This window comes from Mytilus trossulus, chromosome 3 (assembly GCF_036588685.1).
Source record: "Mytilus trossulus isolate FHL-02 chromosome 3, PNRI_Mtr1.1.1.hap1, whole genome shotgun sequence".
In the NCBI taxonomy this organism is placed as follows: Eukaryota; Metazoa; Mollusca; class Bivalvia; order Mytilida; family Mytilidae; genus Mytilus; species Mytilus trossulus.
In genome coordinates, this window is record NC_086375.1 from 88,893,339 (window position 1) to 88,905,286 (window position 11,948).

Below are 11,948 nucleotides of genomic sequence, written 5' to 3' on the forward strand. Positions count from 1 at the left end.
ACTATGTGTATATATGGTGTAACTTTCTAAACTTCTACAACCTTTTAGTTTTACATACAAAAAAAAATCAAGTATTTAAATCAAGATGTTAGTCATGCTAGTTTTCTTGTTTGAATTGTTTTACATATACATTGTGTAATTTTGGGGCTTTCTTAAGCTTTGCTGTATTGGTTTTGCTCAGAGTTGAAGGCCATACAGTGACCTGTAGTTCTAAACTTGTATATCATTTGGTCTCTTATGGAGAGTTGTCTAATTGAATTGTCAATCATAAATATCCTCTTGTTTTTATATATAGATATAAATTTGTCTGACATTTGTAATTGATAAGAATATAAATGATCCACTCACCTTAGTTTAGATGTATTTAGACAGCCATGAATATAGCTGATGGTTTCTTGCAGACCATATGTCTTCTGTTAAAAAATAGGTTTTAATTGAATGAAGATATTGAAGGAATTGAATAATTTGAAAAGATAATATAAATGTATACACATAGCATGGTTTTAAGGTAACAGAAAAATTCAATTCACTTAGAACTGTATGCATTAACCATTTTAACAGTTAATATACTTCTAAAACCAGTATTCTTCTAACATGTCTAAGAACTGCTATTTTTAGTTTTTTGAAGACCAAATACAATGTAGTTTAAGGTCAAGGGACAGTAAATGGGCTATGTCGCAGATTTTGCTAAAAATTTGCATACAACCTTGACTTGATGAACTACAACTGAAAATCGAAAAAATAATACATTTATCTCTTTTATTATCTGAAAAATTGCAGATTGATTTCTTTTTATATGGGTGAATATTTGTATAGAAAGCACATAAAATCAGAGAAAAACCTTCTAAAATTTGTCTGAGACACTTGCAAAAAAAAAAGTCAGAACGACAATTTAGGTAAAAAAAGTCAGGATAAACTATAAAAAAAAAAGGCAGGACCGAACAGAGTGAAAAATAAAAAGGCAGGACAGAGATAACAGCTAAAAAAAAATGCAGGACAAAATTTTTCATCCTAGCCCCCCATAAAAATCAAATGGTAGCTCCCTAATTCATATTAAATAGTTCAAGAAAAACTCACAAAAAATTTCTAAATACATGAAATAAGTATTTTTTTGTTCAAAAAATAAATATCTCAAAACTGAATTGTGACTTTTTGTCCTCGACTTTTTGTCCTGTGACTTAAATTTCAGTCCTACATTCTTGCCAAAATGATTTGGAATTTTGAAAAAGGGTACCGATTTGACATGTTTGACTAGATGCCGATTTGACCAAGTGCTTATTTGACTTTTTTTATAGGTGCTGAATAGACGTATTTACACTTTTGGTATTTAGCTGAATTTTGTCTACAATTGACCTATTATAATGGCTCTGAATCACCTTCTGACATCTAACAATAATTACTTTTTAACACATGATTCAATTTTTTTGAAATTCTGATGTTATAGTTTATCATGTTTACAGGAAGCTTTGAGATTTTACCTAATGGCGGAAAAATTTGTAAACTAGTAAATATATCTAGTGACCCGGTGTTGGTGACTCTCTCCACAGGAATAGGAAGTTCTATCAACAAAATTCTGTAAATAATAAGGTCGACTATCAATAGAGCTTCTCGTAGAGAAGCGACAGGAATGCAACACATTTTTCAAGGATTGTCCAAATCACAGGAATTCTGATTAAGACTATCAATAGAGAAGCTCTATTGATAGTCTACCTTATTATTTACAGAATTTTATTGAAAGAACTTCCGATTAATATGGGGACGAAGTCCCCAATAACAGTAGAAAATTCAATAAAAAAAAATTCGGGAAAATTTCCCAAATTTTTCATTGTACTTTTGGGCTCATTTTCTTTATTCTATATTTTGTCATTTGCATATCTGACATTAAGAGCTTTATTATATATGACTCTTTAGTTCTCAGTGTCATTTTAATATTTTTAGATTTGGCAAATTCTCGAAATCTTCAGGTAGATTTTTCTCTCGTAAATAAGATTTAAATGTCCTCACGCTAGAATCTGTTGATCGGCGAGTATTTTTAGAATCCTTTTCTATCACAATCTTCTTAATTTTCTCATTATTTAACGATGAAAAGCGTTTTTCAGTAGCTACTTCTGCTGCTCCAGCCATACTTTGTTGCCGGAAACATGTAACTATCGTCTGTGAGATCGCAACGATTTTATGTCGAGAGCGCTGATTGGTTGATATTTATTCGGTCGTTCAATTAAAAACCATTTTATTTATACATCCCTTAAATAGCTAACAAGAATTCCCCGTTTCTATATTTAGGTACACGGACGCTGTTCCAAATCTTATATTAACCTCTCGTGATTTTTGCCGCGGTGAATATAATGTTTTATCAAAGAGGATTTCCTATGCTTTTAGCCAATGAAAAAACAGAAAATTTATAGTCATATAATAATAAGAATTATTAATAATCATTGTAACAAATTGCTTGTAATTATACTGCTCTTTTAGGGCGACCTTGATTGACAATAAAAATATTGTATTTTATTGTATAATGAAGTCAAAATCGTTCAAATTTTTTTTGACGTGTTTTGAAATCCAGGACCTGCGCAGAAATCTACAATAGACTTCCTTTTTCCGGTCTCGTTTGTATGAATCTTTGAGTAAAATATATATATTTATCAGTCTAGTATAAATAGGAAGGAAGACAATACAAATTTCATTTTTAATAATTCCTTGAAATGAAAAAAAAACATTACCTGATGATAGCGTTAAGCCGTTTCTTTGTTTACATTGCATGTGACGTCATAACTTAAATAACATCACAACTAAATCCCTAACAACAGAACCAAAATCGGAAACGTTACGGTATTTCCGTTTCTTTTTTTTTAACAAATATTTTTAAAAAAATGTTTCAAAAAAATAATTCATACAGACGTCCCCATTAAACATGTTAAATTTACAGGTAATGCCTGCCTCATATTAAGGTCGACTATCAATAAAGAAGCTCTATTGATAGTCTACCTTATTATTTACAGAATTTTATTGATAGAACTTCTGATTCCTGTGCTCTCTCTCAAGGATATCACGATGATATACGCAGATAACGATTTAGATAAATTAATTAAAACTTTAGAAGAAGAAAGTAAAATTTTGATAAACTGGTTCTCAATAAATAATATGAAAGCAAATCCAGAAAAATTTCAGGCAATAGCTGTAGGTAAAAAAACTAAAGACAAAAACCTAAAATTTAAATTAGAAGGTAATGAAATAGAGTGTGAAGATAACGTTAAACTGCTACATTTGTAGGTGTAACAATAGATTTTAAACTAAATTTCAATGAACATGTCTCTATAATATGTAAAAAAGCATCCAAACAATTAAATGTATTAAAAAGAATAGGTAAACACCTGACTAAACTCGGAAAATTAACAATTTATTATTCTTTCATAATGTCCAACTTTAATTACTGCCCACTAGTTTGGCACTTTTGTGGGGAGGTAAATACAAAAAAGATAGAGAAAATTCAAGAGAGAGCACTAAGGTTTATCTACGAAGACCATTCAGCAAGTTATGAAGATCTACTCTGCAAATCAAAATAACCATCTTTAAAAGTAAGAAGAATGCGATCTTTGGCGATTGAAGTTTTCAAAATTATAAATAAAGATTGCCCTGTTTATCTCCATGATTTGATTCACTTAAAGGAAAACTCTTTCAGATACCAGAATACAGCAGATCTACCACATGTAAGAACAACTGCATATGGCCTACAATCTTTCAGGTATGCAGGTGCTAGGCTTTGGAATGAGCTGCCAGATGAGCTTCGTAAGCAATCATCTTTAAATCAATTCAAGAACTTGATAAATTCTTGGTCTGGCAGCTCATGCTCTGTTTTGTTGCTTTATTTTCAGCATGGCAAATTTATTCTAATATCTTTACTATAGTGCTTCTGCTGCTTTTGTGCTAATTTTAGAAACTTAATGTGCTTTTATGCTTTTTATGTGCAAACCATTTCATTTGTGCTTTTGTGTTTTTATCTCATAATTGCATGTACCAGTAAGTGTTAAACTTGTAAGATGCTTAAAGAACTTTTGTGCTGCATGTTTGTATACTGATTGAACTCTTGCTTTATATGTTTAATGTTGTGTGCATGACTCGATATGTATGTTTTGTTTTATTTGTTGTTATGTCGGGTTTTAAAAGCTCTTCAGAGCTTATGTTTGTAATTGCTTGCTTATACAGACTCTAAATAAAGCTTTATGTCTTATGTCTTATGTCTTATGTCTTATGATGATTATCCCGGCCATATTTTTAGTAATAAAAAGGGGGGTTCAACTTTGAACAGAACATATCAGTTGTATTATATATCTACATGGCTACCTATTCCAAATAAATCTTACATTTGAAAGAGGGCGTTATACCAACATTGAAAGAAGTAAACGCATTTGCTTATCCTGTAACAGACAAGAAATTGAGGATGAATACCATTTCTTCTCAATCTGTCATGCTATAGAATAAGAATAAGAATAATGCATCATTGCAACTATTAGAAAGCAAAGTATGTGAAGTGTCAAACACCTGTGCAGGCTTAAAAGATGACAACCCGATAGATAACAATAGCTACGATAACAAAATATCAGAACTTAATCAAAATCTGAATGACCTAAAAGAAAATCAACAAAAATTAGAAAAAGAGCTTCATGGTCTTGTGTTATCGTCTAGTCAAACAAAGAAACAATATGTAAGTACAGCAGTCCTTGAAAAGAAATTTGTAGACTTTCAAAAGTCAATCTTGACAAAAATAAATTTGCAAACAAATGAAGCTACATTTAAGGAAAATTCTGAATTAAAGAAAGCGTTGACAGATTTGGAGTTGTCCAACTCAAAATTGAAAACACAAAAATTAGGCTCTTGAGGACAAAAACCAGTTCTTAAAGAAGAAAATATCTGATCTTGAAAAGCAACAACATGAGATACATGCACATGCAGCTGAAATGCAATATGAGGCAAACGTTAGTACACAGAACAGATTTACCAAGCTAACTTCACTAAATGATGATATGACAGTTACACCTATAAGTGAAAAAAACAGAGAACAACAATATATTAAGAAAAATGATGAAAACAGCATTTCTAAAGAAAAACCACATTTTCTAGATTTAGAAATAATTATAGACTCTCATGGAAATGGTCTATTGGCTTCAAAACTTTACAGAAATGTTCAATCCAAAATCAAGGTTCTTGGACCAGGAAAGAAGAATATAAAAGGTGCAGGGGAGGCTATTCTTCAAACAACAAATAAAGACACCAGACATATAGTGTTAGGTGTAGGAAGCAATGACTTGAGTATTAAAACAACTACTTTATGTGTTAATGAGATGAAAACCCTTATAGATGACACAAAAAACAGCCATACTCACTCCAAGATACATGTTTTACCAACGTTTGATCGTGTGAAACAGTCCCATTTCAACAGAAAAGCTAAAGAATTCAATGAGGAAATACAGAAATATTGTGAAAATCAATCAGATGTTGAATTCATTTTAAACAATGACATAATTGGTACTAATACATCTATTTTTCAAGACGATGGAATTCACTTTAACCAATTAGGCAAAAAATACCTTGTCAGGATATTGAAAACGCATTTAAACCCAGTATTTGGACTCAAACCTTATAATGAATATAAGACTTCTAATTCAACAAACAAAACACCAAACAGAAACTACAGACAGAACCACTCCTACGGTCGACAAAACAACGACAATCAGTCTTACCGGCAAAACTACATGTATAATGAGAACCAAAACCCCTATGACTATTATAGTGAACAATATCATAACGCTAACAATGGGAGATCCAACCAAAGTGAGATGAACCAGCTTCTCAGTAGACTTATTGAACTTGCACGATAATTCAATAATAAATCTTTAGAGAGAAAAAAGCCATAGAGTACAGTACATTTAGTTATACTTAAATTAAGGCCAATTGGAATTATAAGCATTTATTCTAGTTGTTATTATTTTATTTTTGTACAAAAATCACAAAAGTATGTTTTGTTTTATTTAAGTTGCTTGAAAATGTCATTAATAACATATACATGTATATTGTATTATACACTTTTAAAAGTATATGGTTACAACTTACTATATATAGTATAGGCAGTATTACACGCATATTGATGACAATGTTTACTTAGTATTATACATGAAACTAGCAAATATTTCAAGAAACAAAAAATTCTACCCTTGTTCCATGTTTGAGTCTCATTTTGGTGTTTCAAGTAAAAGTAAAAGAAACTTATGAATTTATATATAATTTTGATAACTGAAAGAAAAGAAAAATATACATTACACATATCAATGATTTTACAAAAAGATATGTCCCTGCATATATATATATATATATGTTTTATTAACCAAAAGATCTTTAAAGTAATAATAATTGAGTTATTTCCCTTTCCCCATGTCCTTTGTAAATAGATAGATTTTTGACTTGCTATATGAATATTGCCTATTGGAATATTCATGGTTTAAATGAAGATAAATTTCAGGATGATTTGTTTATTGAAAATGTTTGTAAATATGACATAGTATGTTTTGCAGAAACAATGTCGAGAGAGTCTACAGGAAATCTTCCAGGTTTTACATCTCCCTATATAGTTAAGCCTATTAAGGCAAAAAAAAGGGGGAGACCATCAGGTGGCATGCTTATATTTATAAAAGCCAAATTTAAAAATGTTATTTCTGAACTAAAACAGAACAACTTCTCAATATGGTTGAAAATAGATGGAACTTTTCTCAATTTGGAGAAAAACATTTTTCTTTGTTTTACCTACATCAAACCATATATTAATAAGGATATTTCTGAACTGACATTCACAAAATTGGAAAATGATACTTCTTTTTTCTTATCAAAAGGTGAGGTGATTTTAAGTGGTGATTTTAACGCACGCACAGGAGGGTTAAATGATTTTATTCAAAATGATGGTGTTAATGACAATTTTACAGACTGTCCAGTACCGGAAGATTATACACCTGATTTACCCTTAGAAAGAAATCAATTAGATCAAAAAAACAATTTACATGGGAATTTACTTGTAAATATCTGTAAGTCCTCTCAAATGAGAATTGTGAATGGAAGATTCCTTGGTGACTCACTTGGCTACTTCACATTTTATAATAGTAATGGTAAGAGCACAGTAGATTATATGTTGACATCACAGAATTTATTTTATACCATCAATAACTTTATGGTAAAACCACCTACTGATCTATCAGATCATTGTTTAATAGCATTGAATATTTTTAATTTTAAAAATTCTAAAGAAATAGATAAGGAAGAACTATGGTCCCTTCCTGGTAAATTTAAATGGGCGGATCAAAGTAAGGACATTTATATTGATGCTTTATTAGAAGAAAAGAGTGTAGAAGACATTCTATCTTTAAACAAACTAATTGATGATAATAATTTTAATGATATTGACTTCTTAGTGAACAAAACTAATGAAATCTATTTAGAAGCTGCAAAAAAATCAGTTTCTTTTAAAGCAAATTTTAAAAAATCCATAATGCAAAGACACACAAAAAAAGCAAAACCTAAAAAAGTATGGATGTCAAATGATTGCTTACTCCTTAGAAAAGAAGTGCGTTCCCTTGGAAATAGATTAGCTAAAGCCCCTAATAATAATGCATTAAGATTAACTTATTGCAACTGTAAAAGAGAGTACAATAAATTGAAAAATAAATTAAAAAAGGATTTTTTTCATTCCTTAATAAAACAAATAAATGAGATAAACCCAAAGAACACCAAAGAATTTTGGGGAAGCATTAATAATTACAAAAAAAAGAATAATAACTGTGAGCCTGCTATTTCTGCCAAAGAATGGGAAATTCATTATAAAAATTTACTTGCTTCAAGTAATAATGATAAGACTGATACAAATCAAAATATAGAGAACAAAAATCAAAACTTTTCTAATACATCCCTTAATGTCCCTATTACATGTAAAGAAATCAAAGACTGCATTAAGAAGCTAAAAAAGGGAAAATCTGGAGGTCCTGATTTAATAATTAATGAATTTCTAAAGGTGGGGTCAAACACACTAGTTTTACTTTTAACAAAACTTTTTAATAAGATACTTAACTCAGAAAAATTCCCAAAAATTTGGAACATTTCTCTATTGACATCAATTTATAAATCTGGTGACCCATCTGATTGTGGGAACTATAGAGGTATAAGCATTACAAGCTGTCTTGGTAAAGTCTTTACATCCATTTTACAACCAGATGCTCCGCAGGGCGTAGCTTTATACGACCGCAGAGGTTGAACCCTGAACGGTTGGGGCAAGTATGGACACAATATTCAAACTGGATTCCGCTCTAAATTTGGATTGTGATTAAATAGTTGACACAGCATAGGTTTCTGACACAGATTGGATGTGGTCTAATGAAATATTTTTTTTGCCTTTGAGCAATTCACTATGCTGTTGAATATAAATCCTCTCGAAAAAATGTTTGAAGAAATTTTCTTTTTATTTATGAAATTTCAAATGAGAAAAATTGAACCCAATCACATCCCCCTTTCCCTTATTCCAAAACTAATTTCAATTAAAATATTCTAATGGAGTTTGCACCAATTACCACTCATTTAAATACATCATAAAATATTAAGATGTAAAAAAACTGCTTGTTATCACTGAATGGTAAAGATTATTTAAATTTATCAGTTGGTAGTAAAAAGTGAATATACATTGTATATTGTATGTAACAAAGATTTAAGTTGATTCTGGACAAAGAAAGATAACTCCAATTAAAAAAAATTCTTGCAGATATTTCTTGCTTACTATACTTGACAAAGAAAGATAACTCTTATTTAAAAAAAAAATTGCTATTTCACAATATTGTGAAATTAGATATTTCTTGCCATTGCACAATACTGTGCAATTGAAAAGACTTGCTATTGCACAATACTTAATATAATAATTTTAGATCCTGATTTGGACCAACTTGAAAACTGGGCCCATAATCAAAAATCTAAGTACATGTTTAGATTCAGCATATCAAAGAGGCCCAAGAATTTAATTTTTGTTAAAATCAAACTTAGTTTAATTTTGGACCCTTTGCACTTTAATTTAGACCAATTTTAAAACTGGACCAAAAATTAAGAATCTACATACACAGTTAGATTTGGCATATCAAAGAACCCCAATTATTCAATTTTTGATGAAATCAAACAATGTTTAATTTTGGACCTCGATTTGGGCCAACTTGAAAACTGGGCCAATAATCAAAAATCTAAGTACATTTTTAGATTCAGCATATCAAAGAACCCAAAGGTTTCAATTTTTGTTAAAATCAAACTAAGTTTAATTTTGGACCCTTTGGACCTTAATGTAGACCAATTTGAAAACAGGACCAAAAATTAAGAATCTACATACACAGTTAGATTAGGCATATTAAAGAACCCCAATTATTCAATTTTGATGAAATCAAACAAAATTTAATTTTGGACCCTTTGGGCCCCTTTTTCCTTAACTGTTGGGACCAAAACTCCCAAAATCAATACCAACCTTCCTTTAATAGTCATAAACCTTGTATTTAAATTTCATAGATTTCTATTTACTTATACTAACGCTATGGTGCGAAAACCAAGAAAAATGCTTATTTTGGTCCCTTTTTGGCCCCTAATTCCTAAACTGTTGGGACCGAAACTCCCAAAATCAATACCAACCTTCCTTTTGTGGTCATAAACATTGTGTTTAAATTTCATTGATTTCTATTTACTTTAACTAAAGTTATTGTGCGAAAAACCAAGAATAATGCTTATTTGGGCCCTTTTTTGGCCCCTAATTCCTAAACTGTTGAAACCAAAACTCCCAAAATCAATCCCAACCTTTCTTTTGTGGTCGTAAACCTTGTGTCAAAATTTCATAGATTTCTATTAAATTAAACTAAAGTTATAGTGCGATAACCAAGAAAATGCTTATTTGGGCCCTTTTTGGCCCTTAATTCCTAAAATGTTGGGACCAAAACTTCCAAAATCAATACCAGCCTTCCTTTTGTGGTCATAAACCTTGTGTTAAAATTTCATAGATTTCTATTCACTTTTACTAAAGTTAGAGTGCGAAAACTAAAAGTATTCGGACGACGACGACGACGACGACGACGACGACGACGACGACGACGACGACGACGACGACGCCAACGTGATAGCAATATACGACGAAAATTTTTTCAAAATTTGCGGTCGTATAAAAACGACTTAGTGATTTTCTTGAAACACATAATTTATTATCTTCAAATCAAGGTGGTTTTAGAAAAAATTACAGAACTGTAGATCATGTCTTTATCTTAAAAACAATAATAAACAAATATTTGTTTAAATGTAAAAAGAAACTATATGTGTGTTTTGTAGATTTTAAAAAGGCTTTCGACAGTGTCTGGAGATCAGCTCTGTTCTTAAAATTACAAAATAAAGGAATACAAGGCAAATTTTATAATATACTGCATGACATGTACTCTAATACCTTATATTCATGTAAATATCAAAATATGTTTACCAAGCCTTTTCTTGCTAATCAGGGTGTCAAACAAGGTGACAGTTTAAGTCCAACTTTATTTAATATATTTGTTGATGACATAGGAAAATACTTAGATACAAACTTAACTAGTGCAGTTAATTTAAATGGTCAAAAAGTGAACCATTTATTGTATGCAGATGATTTATTGTTGATATCAGAATCTGCAGATGGTCTCCAGAACTCTCTTGATTCTTTACAAAAATATAGTACTGAATGGAAACTGGACGTGAACCTTAAGAAAACAAAAATTATAATTTTCTCTAAAATTAAAGTAAATAAAGAAAACTTTTACTTTTATTACAGCTCTAATGCAATTGAAATTGTTGATTGTTATAAATACTTAGGAGTTGATTTTCATAGCTCTGGAAAATTTATACAGGCAGTGTCAAGCCTCTCAGATAAAGCTAAAAAAGCATATTTTGCATTGAAGTCAAAACTACCATATAGTGAAAATTTGTCTGTTAAGACTTGGCTCCAGCTTTTTAATTCAATGATAACTCCTATTTTAACTTATGGATCAGAAGTATGGATATCAGAATTCAAACCAAATTTTGAAGCATTAGACAAAAGTAAATTAGAAAAAACACAAAACTCCATATTTAAAAACATACTTGGGGTTCATGGAAAGTCTTCCAATCTAGCAGTGCGGTGTGAATTGGGCACTTTACCCATTAGCATTAAATGTTATCAACTTATGTTTAAATATTATGAGCGTCTCAGTAATATTGGTGAACGGTCTGGTGGTCCGCATGAAATTCTCAAAGCTGCTTTTGAAGTGGACAAAACTCTCACAAATAAAGAAAATTCATGGTCTTATAAACTATCTGAATTAATGAAATATATTGGAATATCCTTTAACAAGCATTGTAATATTAATTTCAAACAGAAACTAGAAGATTTCTACAAAAATAAAATTATTTTTGAACTTTCTAAGATAAAAGATGGAAACTGTGGTAAACTTTTATTTTTTAGTAAAATTTATACTAAATTTAAACAACAAGAATATTTAAATTTTAATATTCCTAAATACCTTAGAAAAAAACTCACTAAATTAAGAATAAGTGCACACTCATTAGCAATAGAAACTGGGAGGTATGCAAGACCAAAAATACCATCTAATGAGAGATTTTGTAAATTTTGCACAGAAAAAATTGAAAATGAGATTCATTTCTTGATTGAATGTCCGCAATATAAAAACATTAGATCTAAATATATAATAAATGATATTAATTCAAATAATTTGGATGAAAATTTTACCAAAATGTTAAATCCTATGTCTGAAAAGGAATTAAAATCTATTTGTATGTATATTGAAGAAGCTCTTGATTTGAGAGACCACCATACCGTTTCATCAGATAATAATTTTTTACAGTAGTTTGTGCATATACATATATATATATAAATA

General features: G+C 30.1%; 1 protein-coding gene across 1 annotated transcript in view; it reads right to left on the reverse strand.

Annotated features, from left to right (window-relative positions):
* Positions 1-11,948, reverse strand: part of LOC134712761 (proline-, glutamic acid- and leucine-rich protein 1-like) — a 35,685-nt gene that overhangs the window by 21,636 nt on the left and 2,101 nt on the right. Inside the window, exon 2 of the mRNA XM_063574608.1 lies at positions 349-413. Within this exon, the coding sequence (XP_063430678.1) occupies positions 349-413 (65 nt within the window). The remainder of the gene's footprint in view (positions 1-348; positions 414-11,948) is intronic.